The 16,362-nt window shown below is 42.7% G+C and overlaps 1 protein-coding gene across 4 annotated transcripts in view; it reads left to right on the top strand.

The window, feature by feature from the left end:
• robo3 (roundabout, axon guidance receptor, homolog 3 (Drosophila)) overlaps nucleotides 1–16,362 on the top strand; it is a 95,050-nt gene that overhangs the window by 10,302 nt on the left and 68,386 nt on the right. For all 4 annotated transcript variants that reach the window (XM_030746180.1, XM_030746179.1, XM_030746177.1 and 1 more), the window contains exon 2: nucleotides 5,749–6,075. In XM_030746180.1, the coding sequence (XP_030602040.1) occupies nucleotides 5,749–6,075 (327 nt within the window). The remainder of the gene's footprint in view (nucleotides 1–5,748; nucleotides 6,076–16,362) is intronic.

Below are 16,362 nucleotides of genomic sequence, written 5' to 3'. Positions count from 1 at the left end.
ACAGGCTAGTTTGTAGTTCTGTGAATGTGCAGTAACTCGGTGTGTGACTGCTGCAGAGCAGCTCTGGTGTTCATGTTAGGTTACATCAAGGGTGACACACAGACACTTTCATCAGTTTTGGTATTTTCTCTGTTGGAACCAGGCTAGAAATCAAGTTCCTGGGAGATAGCTTGAAAAGAAAAAGTAACTGTTGCCGGTACATTAGGTGCTTTCAGACATCAGAGTTCGGTGTACTTCCTGGAGTAACTGTCCTAGAAAATCAAAAACAAGAAAACAAACTGGGACTAAAAGATTGCATTTATCTATCTTTCTTTATTTTCTATGAATTTTTAACTTGAAGATCTCAAATCCTGTTCTTTGAATGATTGTGTTTTAGCAACAGTGAAAATAGAAAAACACTTTGTAAAAGATTAAACTTGATAAAAACTGCACTAGGGCTGCAAGAACCTGGTCACTGATCACACTCCACCCAGTGTTATCACTGCAGGCTAGAGCTGGAAACGTCTCCAGCATCATTAAGGAGGCAAATGTCACTGGCTGAGTGGGGGTTTGTTAACATTAGTTGATTTAAACAGTGTTTCTGGAGCTTGCCATCTAAGCTTACCCTTCCACAGCGTGTATGCTAACATTGGGCAGTGTCCCATATTCCATTATTATTAACAATTCTATTCTTCAGCTGTGATTCGTGCAAGAAGTACGATTTCAGAACTTTTTTGCAAACATTAAGAATATCTCAAAGTTTCTCCCACAGGTGAGATGTGGTGACTGTAAAGCTTCAGAAGGTTTTGTATTCTTTAGAGGATGCTGCATTTCTTATGTTTCTATACCCAGTTATGCAGGTTTTTCTTGAATTCAGAAATAAAAACATTTTCAGCAATTGGACCTACAAGGGAACTCTCACACAACATCCTTTTTTGATGTGACAATTTAGACAGTAATTCATGTTTTCATCAATCAGCTTTTCAGTCAACCAGTCTCACAGGAGCGGCTCCAAGGGCATCCCTGTGGCTTTATTATCTCACATGTATCACTGAGAGTTGCTGCCATCCTGCCGTAGTACACCACGGACAGGAGCTAATAGGTCCTTAGAGGGTCCAGACGTTCCTATTAGAAACTGTTCTCAAGACAAGCAGTCAGACTCTCCAGACTCCAAACTGTCCATTTAGTCTGATTTGAGTCCAGCCTCGCCCTTATCTCTTACATACAGCACATCTACACTCACTTTGAGCTCAGTAGCTGGGGAATACTTCTTGCCTAAGAAATTCAAATATCCTTGAGATGTGTAGCAGCATAGTCGCTTTCTGTTATGCTGATCTGCACCATTCTGCCTTTCTGTACCATCGTGTCAATGTCAAAATCAATGCCATTAATGTATGGGTTTAGAAAATGCTATTTTCTCATAATACTTTATACTTTTGAATCCTCTTGGAGGCTGTGACAGTTTGTTGTCATTCTTGCAATGGAGCTGTACATCTATGTGACATCCCACATTAAGGCGGCAGTGGGTTCTTAGTGGGAGAGAGATAATTTCTCCAAGCCTACTTTTCTGTGACTGGCAGGCATATTATCTTTCAGGAGTCTGTGTTCAGTGGTTGCCACTTGAATGTTCTCTTGATAATATTTAGCTCAGTCGCACACGATGGTCTCGTCCTCCTTAAAAGCTTTTGCTTTACATTTCCACATGGCTTGTTCCAAACCACCTTCTAGTGTAAAATTTATGAGTCAGCTCTTAAAGGCTGTGCCCTGCTGAGTCTTTGCAACAGACACCCCCTTCCTCTCCTCCAAATACCCCTGACCAGACAGGCTCAGCTCAGCCATGATGCCACCTTAAAGCTATTAGAGGCCTTGAGGGAGGAGAGGCAGAGCTCTTAACAGAATGACAACTGTTTTCTGTTAGTATTCCAAAGAAGGGCCACCTCATAACAATATTGCTTTTATTTGATTCATTTTTAGAAATGCTTCACATCAAATGTTTTATCTGGTACTGCTCCACTGTGGAGTGCCATCAGGGTTTCCACAGAAGAAGATGATTCTACACACGACTAGTGCACTCTTATATTCTGTCTGTGAGCCTGTACAGCTAGTTTAAACTCACTATTATAAAGTCTTAGATGAAAACACAAAGCACACTGAGACAGCTTAAATCTATCTATCTATCTATCTATCTATCTATCTATCTATCTATCTATCTATCTATCTATCTATCTATCTATCTATCTATCTATCTATCTATCTATCTATCTATCTATCTATCTATCTATCTATCTATCTATCTATCTATCTGTGATTCTAACAGTTTGCTTCTGACATTTTATAGACTAATAACTGATAATAGTTATAATGATAATTGGCAAATTAAAATAATCATCACATAAATCATAATAGATTTGTCATCACTTTCAGCCTCAGTCCAAAGTATTTCACAAAGTTCATTACAATTAACTAAATCTGAAAAAATAATAATCGTGCTTGATGCAAGATAATATATTGCAGTATTTTAAACTTTATTTAGATGTGCCCACATCCTGTGACATGCTTTCAGTGCTTGAAAGCCAGACAGACGCCCAGCTGCTATTTGAATCTACCTAAAAGCAACTTCAGAGTGTCTGCACCATTTCCCTCCTATTCTGAGCTTCCTATTTCTCCATCTCTGTGAATATAATTTCATCGAGAGCAGGCGCATTATATGGTACTCTATATCCCATCAGCAAGAAGAACTTAAGTGGAGTTTTTAATCTGCCAAAACCTTCTTGAGGATTTATCACTTTGAAGGCAGGAATTTTGACTGCTTTTCTCATCAGGTGTTATCAGGAAAGTCTTAACTTTTGAACTTCCTTTTATCCATGCACCTGTGGGATGAACCACTGTAACTGTCTTTCTTTTCCATCCCCCTGAAGCACACTGTCGACAACACCCCTGTGCTGCAGGCTCGTTGTAAGCTATCTCTCCGTATTAGAGGGAGAGCACAGATGGTTGATCACCTCCTAAAGGTTAATGGTTTGTCCAAACTGCATCAGCGTCACTATCTACCTGTTGACTTGTAGCTTTATCTTCTTCTTTCCCCTTTTTTCACTCTTCTTTACACACAAACTTAAACTTTCACATTTACTGAAGTTTAATAGCTATTTAGACACACCCCATTTAAACGTTCTGTGAGCGATCACAGCATCAGTGGTGGGAGATAAAGCTGCAGTGCAGCATTCACAAGCTACCACACTCCTAAATACTAAACAGCAGTTCATGTTTTCTGTTTTCCTGTAATGTGCACAACGCTGGGCCTGATCTCCTGCTGTGAATGCTCTGAAAAGACGACACTGCGTAATAGAGTTTGGCATTGTGACGTTGCTAAGCATTGCAGCACTGTGACAGTTTATGAAACAGCATGGTTTACTAGTTGAGTGGTGAGGCATGAAAAATCAGAAATACACTCATGAATGTTCAGTGAAAAAACAGACAAACACAGGTGAGATGCACCTGCTGTTGTCTTTTTTTATTTGCTCTCCGGGGGATGTTTCACTTGTGCCTCATAGTTTTTGAGTTTGTGTTATTTTCATACACAATTGTACCATCATCATGCTGTTGCTTCCTGGTGGCTGTATCCCAGGAGGCAGGGCCGGCCAGCTACTAATCAGAAGGTTGATGGTTCAATACCTGGCTGCTCCTTGGGCAAGATCTTGGTCTCTGTCTCCATTGGAGTGTGATTGTTAGATAGAACGCACTGAGGTGTAAAAAGGAGTGCGTGTGAATGAGGCATGCTTCATAAAATCATGCCATATAAGAACCAGTCCATTTGCAACCCCAATTCCAAATGTTAGGCACCGTAAATACAAACATACTGCAGTGATATGCATATAAACCCATATTTTATTCACATTAGAACATAGAAAACAAATCAGCAGTTTAAACTAAGAAAATGTACCATGTTAAGAAAACAGTACAACTTTAAGAAGCTGTGACAGGTCCATGTTTCCCGCTGTGCAGCATCCCCTTTTAACAGCAGTCTGTAAACATCTGGGACCTGAGGAGAGCAGCTGCTGGACTTCTGAAGGAGGAATGTTGTCACAATTTGAACTGAAAAAGGATTCTAGCTGCTCAGCACGCCTTTGTTGTATTTTTTGTTCCAAATGTTTTCAGTTGGTGAAGGATCCGGCTTTGACCTGAGCACTGACAGACGGTCCCTCTCCTCTTTAGTCAGGAGCATGTGGTGTTCGTGGTTTCCAAGAAGAATTTCAAATTTTGGTTCGTTTAACCCCAGAAGAGTTTTCCACTTTGCTTCAGTCTGCTTTAAATGACCCAGAGAAGAGGGCAGCATTTCATATTTCATGTTCACATATGGCTTCTTCTTCACGTAATACAGCTTTAACCTGCATTTGTGGACTGTGTTCATAGACAATAGCATCTGGCAGTATTCCTGAGCCCATTCAGTGATTTCCATCACACAATCATTCCTGTTTTTAATGCAGTGCTGCCCGAGAGCCTGAAGACCACAGGCATCCAGTATTGATTTTTGGCCTCGTCCTTTGCACTCAGAGATTTCTCCAGATTGACAGAATCTTTTGATGACATCATGTCCTGTAGATGATGAGACGTTCAAAGTCCTCACAATTGTAGGCTGAGTAACTTTATTCTGAACTTGTTCCACAATTTGTAGATGTAGTTTTTTTCAGAATGGTGAATGCTGCCGTCAAATTTAAAATGAGCTAATAATTTTCATGAAATGGTAAAATATCCCAGTTTGAACATTTAACATATTTTCTGTGTTTTATCGTAGATAAAATACGGATTTACGAGATCTGCAAATCACTGCGCTCTTTCTTCTTTCATTTTACACGGGGTCCCAGTTTTTTCAGAAATCGAGTTGCATGTTGGAGGAAGAAGAGGAAAAGTTGGAAGCAGCAGAAGGACCTGTGGGAATGATCCCACGTCTGTCTTTGTCTGCTTCCACCTTTCAGACTTTCAGAGGAGAAAGAGAACCTGCAGAACCCTGACCAGAAACACAAACCCAAAGAACTATACTGACCATTCAGAAAAGCGCCTTTTGAAAGTTTGGATATGTGTTAATATCTGAATATGTCCGCGGCTCCACGGCTACTTTCTCATCAGCTTCTGATCAGCACAGTTTGCTGCTTTTGTGCTTCTCATCTACTGCTGGAGAATTGCTTTTGGTTTTACACATGCAGAATTTAGAGCATGTAATTTCACACGTCCTCTCAATTTAAACTTGAAATGTAACTGTTGAGCAATTACATTACATGCTTGTTTCACACAGCCTTGTTGTTGCTGATAAACTGATGGGTTCTGCTGCAGCAGTCCAGCTCAAGAGGTTTGGAAATAGCAGAGCTGAGTGTGTTTTTACAACTTGTGCCGCCCACTTGCCTTTGTGTTCAGTGGCTAACGTGTAAAAAAAAAGCTGAGGATTTTTAGTCCTTTCCATTGGCACACTTTGTGACCACGCTGTTACAGCCGTAGTCTGTGAACAATGTAGATGTGTGATATTCCCATGGTGCAAACTTTGGTTTATGTTCAAGAGTCTTGAAAATGGGTTTTTGCATCATTTGGCATTAATAACTGAGCAGCTACCGAGCTCTCCATAACATGGACAGTTTAACTTGTATTTCTTTCCTGCTTGTCATTTATGTTAAAAAATTATGTTGGTACCATCATAATAAAGAAATCCCCCATGAAGGGCTCGCTATGCTGAACACAATCTTAACCCAATCTCTTCTCTGTGGTGTTTTTTCCCACCAGGATCACGACCCAGGTTAGAGGATGCCCCTCCTCGGATCATAGAACATCCCTCTGATTTGATTGTGTCCAAAGGCGAGCCGGCCACCCTCAACTGTAAGGCCGAGGGGCGTCCGACTCCGATGGTGGAATGGTACAAAGATGGAGAGCGAGTGGAGACTGATCGAGAGGACCCTCGATCCCACAGGATGCTATTACCCAGCGGCTCCCTGTTCTTTCTGCGAATCGTACATGGAAGGCGAAGCAAACCTGATGAGGGTGTGTACGTGTGCGTGGCACGCAACTACTTGGGCGAGGCGGTCAGTCGCAACGCATCACTGGAAGTGGCAAGTAAGTGTCTGATGTTTTTGCTCTAAGGCGTGTGTGTGTGTTGGTGTGTGTGTTATTTAGCCCTGATTCACAACAGCAGTCACCTCATAGTGTTTTATATTCATATTATAAGATAAAGACCATACAGTATGAGAGAGCAGACCTTTCCTTGTGAGCGGCACTGGGCTGTGGTGGGAGGACAAACTGAATTAACAGAAGAAACACTCTCTGCTGTCTTATCATCACTTTCACTCGGCTGAGTTAACTTAAGACACCACCCCTGACCTTGGTGTCAGATCTCCTGGCAGCTTTCACCCGGAGGCCCCCCCTACACCCCACTCACCCTCCTCTCCAGCCTCCACTGTCCAGGCCTCTGTGACCGGGCCTGTTAATGTAGATAGATGACAGCTAGCTCCAACCGCAGAGATAACAGTTGTCGCCAGTGGACAGGAAAGCTGAAAAACTGTCTCGCAGGGAGGGGACGAAAGGCCACCGTTAGTTGGCAGCTTCTCACTAGCAGATGTTAGATCCTTAAAATACAACAGTCCTGTCAGAGGGGTCTCCAACAAACACCTCGTGATTTTTTTTCCCGTTACAGTGCTTCCAGTGAACGCTGAAATTTGGACAGGGCCAATTAAATCTTTGCTCGATTCGCTTATTACCTTTAGTTTTATTTGAGCATAATAAGGTCTACCTTTATTTTGACAGCATCAGCAGGTAATTTAAAGAAATCTTGGCAGTTTATAATACAGACATATTTGGGGAATAGTTTGTTGCTGAGTCTATGTAGACTTTGCAAGTAAATAATGTAACTTGCTAAATGACTTTCATAATGAGCAAAATAATTGAAACTGATATTGACAACCAGGGCCTACAGCTGAAGTGATAAACAGACTCTCCCTGATATCTTTGCTAATCTGCTAATTTAGACAAATCTGAGTTTTGACAACACGCTACCAGCAGCTGGTGCAGATTTATTTCCTCTAATCCCCTTCACTCAGGCTTTTCCTGGTATCACTCACCTTTTAAAACTATAACCATCTCAGGAATTTCTCGTTAAACTAAAACACCACTAACACAAACCAGCTGAACGCGGTAAAACGAACCCCACTGAAAACGAGTGAAACCCTAGCCTCATGCGCAACACTTTGCAGCCAGGCCTCATATTTTCCTGAAAGGCTCAACCCACAAAGTTAATAATCAGGCTGAGTTTCCCCGTCTGCCTCCACAGAAAAACAGCCCATGAATCATTCTCCGTCCTCCAAAAACAGCTGGGATCTGCGGACTGTGTCCATCACCTCGACTAAAAGTGTTCCTCAAGCAGCGTGAAGAATTACCTTTCACTTATGTCTCGCTCTGTTTTGGTATCAACATCAGCTGCAGGGTGTTACTGGAGGTGTAAGCCGTATGTGGGAACCTGGGCAGGTAGAATAGGTGGAGGTGCCGTGAATGACGTTTCACTTTTCATAGAAGTGGCTATGAAAAAGAGCAAAGAAATGAATCAGCGACAGCTGCCAGAAATTTCTCGCCCCACATGAATAATCCCCAATGTTTTGCTAAACTCTTAATGCACACTATGCTAGTTTTAAGTTGCTCCATTTCTTAACCCATCACATTAGTATAGCGCTGAACCAAAACCAAAGACAAATGATTTTTTCCACCACGCTTGACAGTTGTTGAAGTTAACCAGAGAGTTTAATCTTCTTTGTAGGCCAACATCAACAAACTCTACGACTCACTGTCTGTGAGATGGTGGCGGGTCAGAGGGGTTTAACACCACTGTTCAGTCCTGTTTCTGTACATCCAGCTTCCTCCGTTAATACCGTGGTCTGTCGTGAGGAGACGTTCTGTACAACTGTCTGCAAACACACACATGCACAGGGACAGGACTTGGCACACAGCAGTTGCTTTCACAGATAAGCATCCCTAATCCATGGTGGTAGAGGAAAAAATGTGTGTTTTTACTTGTGTCTTCTTGCCAGCACATAGACACACTTTTGGAGTATTGCCCCCAGAGAGAGACAGAGAGGGAGGGTGTATAGAACAGTTGCCACGCCAAAGCCAAGCCAGTGCCAGCTCCTTCCAGCCCCCTCCGCATGGCACCAATGGGGCCTGAGATCAGGCCAGAGGCACATAAGCCTGCCTGGAGCCGCCTGGGGGCTCAGCATGGCACCAAAAAGGCACAAGATGGCACTTTGTGGCATGGTGTCACTTTGCTCCCCAGCCTGTGACTTGGAAGCACTGAGGGCAAACTGAGAGAGAGCTGCATTGTGTATTGGTGTGTATATTTGGTATTGAGGTGAAAGCCAACACAGTGGGAAGGGTGGAAGGTTCAGGAGGTTTAACCCCTCATGGACCATCTGCTGTAGGCGGAGAAGCAGGCAGGGTGATGAAGCCCAGTGTGCTGTAGCATGGATAAACTGGCAGAATTCTCCAGTGCTGACAAACATGCCTGGAAGTGGTAAGTTTAATGTCACATGTTAGTTTCTGAACGTCCTTTGTGTCTACACTGATGGTGACAGGAGCAAAAGGTACATCTATTACTACCAGGCATTCTCATGTAGAATTGAAGCAAGTTATGGATTTTAGTTTTTTAGTGATACTCCACAGGAAATCTCTCTTTTGAAGATGAAAGGCCTGTTCAGGCTTAAAAGGGTGGCTGTTTGTAGGTTCCTCAGTGACAGAACATCTGCAGTAGTCAGCTCAAATTCAGCCTGCAGTGTTTAAGACAAATTATTTGCACCACCCTCCATAATTCCCACACTCACATCGTCACAGCTAAATAAAGTGGATTGACTCACGAAACACAGATCAGTGGTTTGACAGCTGCACTACTTGCACCTCTCATAAAGAGAAGGAAAGTGCAGGGAGGCTACACCTTTTGGCAAGCCATAATATTTTTCAGATAATTCCATTAAAATAGCATCAGAAGGCACCACTCTGGTTAGGTTTAGGAAAAACGCCGCTTTTAGTTTCAGTTTTAGTTTCAGATCATTATGTAAAATTTTTTTTACTAGTGAAGTTGAGCTGGATAAAACAAAGTCCTGCTTCTTAGTAATGCTGTATTATAAATGTAACTGCATTGCTTCTAAAAGCTGTTTAAATACATCCTGTGGACTAACATGTGTGACGTGGTCTCCAGACTCACACCTCTACTGTGAATACAAATCGCACTGTCACTGGAAGCACATGTGTCTTGGAAATAAATTCATGGGTTAACATCACTCCACGGTTTTGGAAAGGTATTTTACAAATTATGAAGAGGGCTAGTTATGCTAGCTAAATGATTTCTTTTAACATCGACTGGGTTTTTTTGCAGGTGCAATAATTCTTCATCATTTTTTCACAGCAGTAAGCAGCCCATTGTTCTTTGCAAGCATGTATATACACTGGTAATTAGGCACTCGATACCTCATTAGAGATGGTTCTACTTAGTTACCTCGAAATATTTTTCATGTATTGTTAATGACATATTTGATGAATGGATGTTGGATTCGGGAACTCTGAGCCTTTTCGAGCATCAGCAGATACAGCAGAGCCTCATAGGTGATGAAAAAGCTGTAAAATAGATCACTTGTTGCTACATAATTTATTTGGGAGCTTTGAAAAAAGTGCTGGAACAAAAGGAAATATTCATACAATAGAATGGCTGCACAATTTCATTAACTCTGTGCTGTCAGTGTAGCTGTTATTTAGCAATAGCCTCAGCCTGTATTGTTGCATTAGCCTGCTTTAAGAACAAATCTTACATCTCTACTCTGTTCAAAGGGCTTCTTTGATCCTGAAAATGTGGTGCACAAAGTTGTGTGCCAGGAGTGGAGGACAATTCATGTGTGTTGGATAAAAGTCAGTCAGCACAATAGTCCTAACGGGCCAGAGACCCCTGGGTGGGGATTTGACATTCAGAGTGACTTGCCTGAGCTCTTGGCAGCTTTTACTTTTGAGTGTTTTACACCTCTGACATTTTTATTATGTCTGCTGCTTTTCTGCTGCCTGGTTTCATGGCTCATGAATATTCACACCAACAGAGGAGGAGAAGTGGTGCTTTTCCTAATGTGCTTGGGGTGGAGTCAAAGGCACTTCAAATAAAGCTGACTGCGGTAAACTCTGAGGCTTTTATTGCCCCCAAACCAACTTGTTTTTAGGTCATTTGGAGGTTAACCCTCACAGGATCAGGATGGCAGCTGTCCTGTGAAGTTTAAGGAATGAACAGGTGGAGACATGATGAAATCGTCGTGCTCCGTCCTTTTTGTGAATTTCATGTGTGTGCAAACATATGTAAGTCTTTGTAAATATAGTCCAGGCCAACTTTCTCACCCTTTGAAATCCTACACACCAGAGTGAGAAACAGCTGAACTGCACTGTCACCAGCTGGATGCCCCCCCCACACACACACACCTGTCATACTGGTTTTGATAACCTTGGTGCAGAAAAATGGATTTCAGGCTTTATGGATCTGGAAATGGGAAAAGGTTTTGGTGACTTTGGGAGCGAGTTGCGTGAGTAGGAGAGAAGAGCGGTGTGGTGTAGCTTTGTTAAAAAAGCATTCACCATTCCATTCCCACTCACCCCTCCATGCTTCCTGTGCTGTCCTGGAGTTGATCTGTGCCCCTGTTACTGGCCCCAGTGGTCTGAAATCATATGGGGTGTGATAGAAGCTCTGTGTCACTAACAGTGGAGTACAGCCCTGCTGATCTATGCATTTATGCACTCTGTACGTTTGGCTAAGTGGTCATTGACCTACTATGAGTCATGCTGCTGCCAGTCAAGTGTAAACAGAGACTGAGGTCAGTGCTGCTGTAACCATGAAAATGAACAATTACATAAAGCTGAATGACCTCTTAATGCCACACCAGAGCATGAAAACTTTGTTTTAAGGGGAATAATCTCTCTTTATGTGATTAAAGATGAAATGAGGCTTTTCTGCTCCAGCTAACACAATCTGGAAACATATTGGCTATCAGCTGATGACTCATTGTCTGTGAGTAACAGCCGCTGTTTCAGGCCTCCCAGTGTATCAGCAGATATCCAGGCCAAGAGCTCCTGTTCTGCCTGTTTCAGGCAGCACGGTGCTGTGGTGTTTAGCACTACTTCCTCACAGCTAGAATAACATCGAGAAGGTCTGGGTTTGATTCCACCTTGGCCCGTACCTCTCGCTGTGTGGAGTTTGCATGCTCTCCCCATGTCTGCGTGGGTTTCCTCCCACAGTCCAAAGACTTCTTACTGGGGTTAGGTTAACTGGTCACTCTAACTTGGCCATAGGTGTGAATGTGAGAGTGAATGGTTGTCTGTCTGTCTGTGTTGGCCCTGTGACAGACTGGCTCTCACCCTATGACTGCTGGGATAGGCTCTACTGTCTGTCTGTCTACTACTAAGACCTGAGCTTTGTAAACTGTGAGCAGAGCACGAGTACAGTATCTACTGAGTTTCACATTCAGACCTCCCAGCATCTCTGTGCACATCCACAGCAGCATAGTAATGTTCTCCACTGGCTGCCTGAGGTAATTTGTCCAATCAGATTCATTTGTCATTGCAGTTAAGTCTTATTGCACAATTATTTTCTGCTTTAGCACTTTACAAATATGCTTTTCAGTGGCTGAAGGTCCGTGTGGACATAAGAGTGCATACATTATCATACCTGTGTCCTTACCATGAAAATGTTTGTGTGTATTTTTATTCACTGTACTCACAGAGCGATACCTTCACCTCTCCCACTGAACTCTGCAGCAGCAGAACTCTCAGTTTCTCGATGATAACAATCCCATCTTTGTTTGTGTGTGTGTGTTTGTGTGAGCTCTGAGGTGTGTCCATGCTTCACTAATGGGATTGCAGGTCTCGGCCTTGTGGAGGACAGAGCTGGTGGTTATTTTCATCTTAGAAAGGGGGATCAGATGGTCAGAGTGAGGCTGTGAGCTTAACCCCCTCTGTATGATCTGACCGTCTGCTGGTCATTGAGCCAGACCCACTAGCCAAACACTTCTCCAGAGGATAACCATGAATTAATTAGACCACTGAGTCTGTGTGTGTGTGTGCGTGCGTGCATGCACCAAAAGGGTCAGAGAGACAAAAGCCAAAGGATGAGGGGTTAGGGTGGGGGTGGGGGAGTTTGAGGTGGAGGCACTGACAACAGGTGGTGGGAGGAAGAACATTAACCTCCTCCCCCTCTTTAACAACAGTGTAGCGCAGGGCCACGGGGGCTGCAGAGAACAATAAAGGCCCCATGTTCCAACTGTTGTGCCCAATCACACCCCATTATGCCTCTGCACTGCGGATCACAGCCACTGCACTGTCGTACACACAAAGTCCTCTGCTAAATGACTGTGCTTGTTGGTAGTATGAATATCTTGCACTTCTCCATAAAAATATTCATATTTATCTTAAATTAACCACTTGAGCCACCAGCTCAACTGTAGGACTGTACAAAGTAACATTAAGTGCTGCATTACTTTCTTTTAGCAGTACTGAGGACACAGCTCGCCGGCCTGTCTGTTAAACTGACTTCAACATAGCTTCCACTCACTGGCTTAGCTGTTCAGTATGACGTGGCTGATTAGAAACCAGGTGATGTCTGATCTGACTGCGTTGGACGTTTGCCTTCACACACTGTTAGAGAAGTCCAAGAAAAGTTTGGGATTGCAGTGCATGTGTGAAAACAGCTAAAGAGACTCCAAGATAGTGCATTATTCTATGTTGCCAACAGTAACAACACCCAGTTTCTTTGGCTGCTGTTCCTTCTTCTAGATAAAATTGACATAAAGTCAGGAAGACGGCGTCACCAGTGTGGAACTGCAACCAGAGAATGGTTTTGCATTTTTGCCTGGAAAATATATTAAATGTTGGGGCTAATGGGCAACAACGAGTGCACTGCAAATGTTTTGTGTGGAGCTTGTTTTGTTCCAGAGCTGCCAAAGTAAATAGGCTCCTCAGAGTTTGGCAAACAGGGCTTATGGACTAAACTGTCACCATGAACAATTTGGGATGAATACGTGTACCGTTACATCCCTAATCTTTATATTTATTACTGCAGTGATTTGATTAAGAATGTAATTCATTGTTGTAGTCTTACAGGATGCAAATGACCTCCTGTTTGAGCTCATTGAGACCAACAATAGCCCTCTGGCAGAACTACACAAGGGGTATGTGGTGTGAATGTGTTGCTTCAGGGCACAGATTAATAGGACGAAATGTGAATCAGGAAGCTGGTAGCTTACCAGACACAAAGACTGGAAGGCTTTTAAAGCCTTTACTCAGTTTCAGGTTACATGCTAAAAAGTATTCCTGTAATTCTTGCTTGCATGTAATTGACAGGCCATTGTGTTGTGTTGCCAGATATTGCACTGCACCAGTGAAAAAGGAGAACTGGCATAAACCTTTACCCGGAGTGACTCTTTTGAGCCAGAGCCTTCAGCAGCAGTACTCCTGCTGCACCACTGCAGAAGACTCATTGAAATTAATAAAGATGTGTTTTTTAATGTACTGCTAATGTCAGTCTGAGTGTGTCTGGAGGGGGGCATCATGATAAAACACAGCTAGAGAGAAAGTAGAACAGCAGCTATAACGACTGTGATAATGAGATGCAGCCACGGAGTAGCCGGCGAAGCGAACACAAGACAAATACAGGAGTGATGGAAAGTGGCAGCTTGGCAAGAGCAGCAGAGGGGCTAGCTTAAAACACATCCATCAATTCATCACAAACAACATGAAGCAGGATACATCTGGGGAGTTTCAGGCTTCATTCATGATAAACAGTGAGCATGAGAGGCCAATACAATCAATACTCGTTTCAAACAAATCAATCCAATGCAATCAGAGTATTACTACAGAGCAGATATAAAGAGTTCTTTAAAAAAAACTGAGGCACAAGTGTCCAGTTACCAGTCTTGTTATTAATCAGGAGAATCGGCATACAAGTGGATGTTAAGCCCCAAAATAGAGCAGTTTGCAGGGCTCTTTGAGTAGGATACTGCTGTAAGTGAACCAGGAGCTGTTATTTTATTGAACAACAGATTGCAGTTAGTTACCAGCGCATACTAATTAAAGGAAAGCTCAGTGGAGAAAAACGGGGCTATCACAACTGCACATTTAGTTCTGGTTGCCTTTATTTAGTTACTGGTCCAGGACAATCCACTGTGGGGATTTTGTGCCATCCTGTCGTGGTGGTAGACCACAGATTTCGGTTGATGGGAATCTCATTTCTATTGCTGTATAACCCTTTGCCAGTTCATTTTAAATGCTGGGCAATTTATTTTTGCTATTAGATGAGTCATCCTTGTTATTTGTCAGTTCATGTAGCACTCCAATTACTGGACATCCCACTCCAGTAATTGGATGCCTTGTCATTGTTGCCACCCTCAAGCTTTCAAATTTAAGTTTAATTTAAGCAACATTTAAGTTAAATATGGTAAAGTATATATGTATATATAGCTTTGAAGCAATGTTTAAAATGTGCAACTTCTAATAGTGTGTTTTAAAATTAGTATGTGAGTGGCAGAAAACATCAGTCTCTTCCAAATCACTAGTGTTAAATGTTAAATTAGCATCATGATAATTGGCACCATTTACTGTCTGCATATAAATAAAGGGCTTATGTTCTTCCTTTGGATGCCGAGGACTGCTGTGGTCTTATGAAGTCCAGTTTTCCTTTCTCAGACAGCTTTTTGTATCTACTCTCCAGTGCTGACCAGCAGCACTCAGGCACCTGGCCAAAGAGATTTGGCTGTTGTCTTTACTCCTTTGGTTTTGGTCTTTGCTCCTACCCATTTGGCTGAGGTGGCTGCAGTTTAGAGGGTAGAGCAGGTCATCTACTAATTGGAGTGTGAATGTGTGTGAATGTTAGATATAAAGCACTTAGGTGTAGAAAAAAGTGCTCATATGAATGGATGTGAATGGCTGAATGAGCCGTGTTCTGTAAAGCTCTTTGTGCTCATGTAGAGAGAAAGATGCCGCATCAGAACCAGTTCATTTACCATTTTTCACAATTTAGTTGAACATTTTCCAGACTGTGATATGTGTCATTGTTGTCAGATAATCCGTGTTATTCTAATCATGTGTAGTCATACTGCTTATTGGTTACATTGTTATTCATCCACAGAAGTTTTCATCCTTGATTAATTGCTATTCAGAATAATACCAATCAGCCGCTCTTTGTGGTAAAAGAGGCATTTCAGGGGGATTTAAGCATATTTAACCTGTCTGCAAGTGCTATGAGGGCAAACGGCTGTGGAGAATGCTTATTGATATCTACTGGTGTGTATTTGCACAAGATTCATTTCTCGTTAGGATGCGCTTGTGTTAGAAAAGGTCAGTGAACAGGGCTTAAGTTATTCAAGTGGAGCTAAAGGGATTTCTGCTCCAAGATCCATCTGTTTATAGACTTTGTTGACAGGGTGGAAAATTGGAACTGTTGCTCTTCCCTGCCTCAGTCACACCAGAGCCACCACCTCCCTGTTAGTGCAGGGTTATGATCAGGCATTGTACACAGGCTAAAAAGTGTGCTGGCCACAAGACAGGATGCAAGTATGGACCATCTGCTCCGGCTATGTGAACACATTTGGGTGTTTTTTCGACACAGAGAGTTGCGGCAACAACCATAAGTTGTTTAAGTGGACAGAGACAGCTGGCAAGGGCTCAGCTGACACCGAGACTGGCTCGTCTCCAACAGAATGATGCTGATGTCAGCAGGACGCTTCACCTACTTCACCTTTCACACATGAATATGTGGCAGGAAAAGTGGACAGCAAGCCAACAGTGAAACAGCACATATGCATCAAAAAGAGGGCTGTATGTGTGTGTGTGTGTGTGTGTGTGTGTGTGTGTGTGTGTGCGCACGTACATGCAACACTGATGACAGAACTTACATGACTTTGCTTCCTGCTGTGATTCCTCCTCTCTATATTTTGCTTTTGTCCATTTATTTTCAAGAAAACATGACATGAATTATTTAAAGGGATTTTAAAGAGCTACCAGATGCCAAAACTTAAAAAAGCTGCAGTGATTTTTCTCTCTCAGTGACTGCAGGGTGTACTGTTTTTACTAAGCATTGGGTTGAGGTGAAGGTTTGTGCTATTGCCGGCCTCATCACAGTCTAAATCTCTCTCATAAAGTTTCGGTTGAATTGCCTTATTGTTAGAGCAGAATTCTTGAAGGTGCTCATTGCCACATCCCACTGCAGTAGTCAATAATTAATAGCGCTGGGTGGGGGCACCCATTGTTCATAGGTGACTGTCCACCCCGTTTCACTTAAGGTCGAGTTAAACAGTGTTTATGGTGTTCCAGATGGATGAACTACAGTTGATCGGGCTTGAGGGT

Source organism: Archocentrus centrarchus, chromosome 14 (assembly GCF_007364275.1).
Source record: "Archocentrus centrarchus isolate MPI-CPG fArcCen1 chromosome 14, fArcCen1, whole genome shotgun sequence".
Classification (NCBI taxonomy): Eukaryota; Metazoa; Chordata; class Actinopteri; order Cichliformes; family Cichlidae; genus Archocentrus; species Archocentrus centrarchus.
The sequence above is the reverse complement of the archived record's forward strand: the minus strand, read 5'-3'. Positions and strand labels throughout refer to the sequence as shown.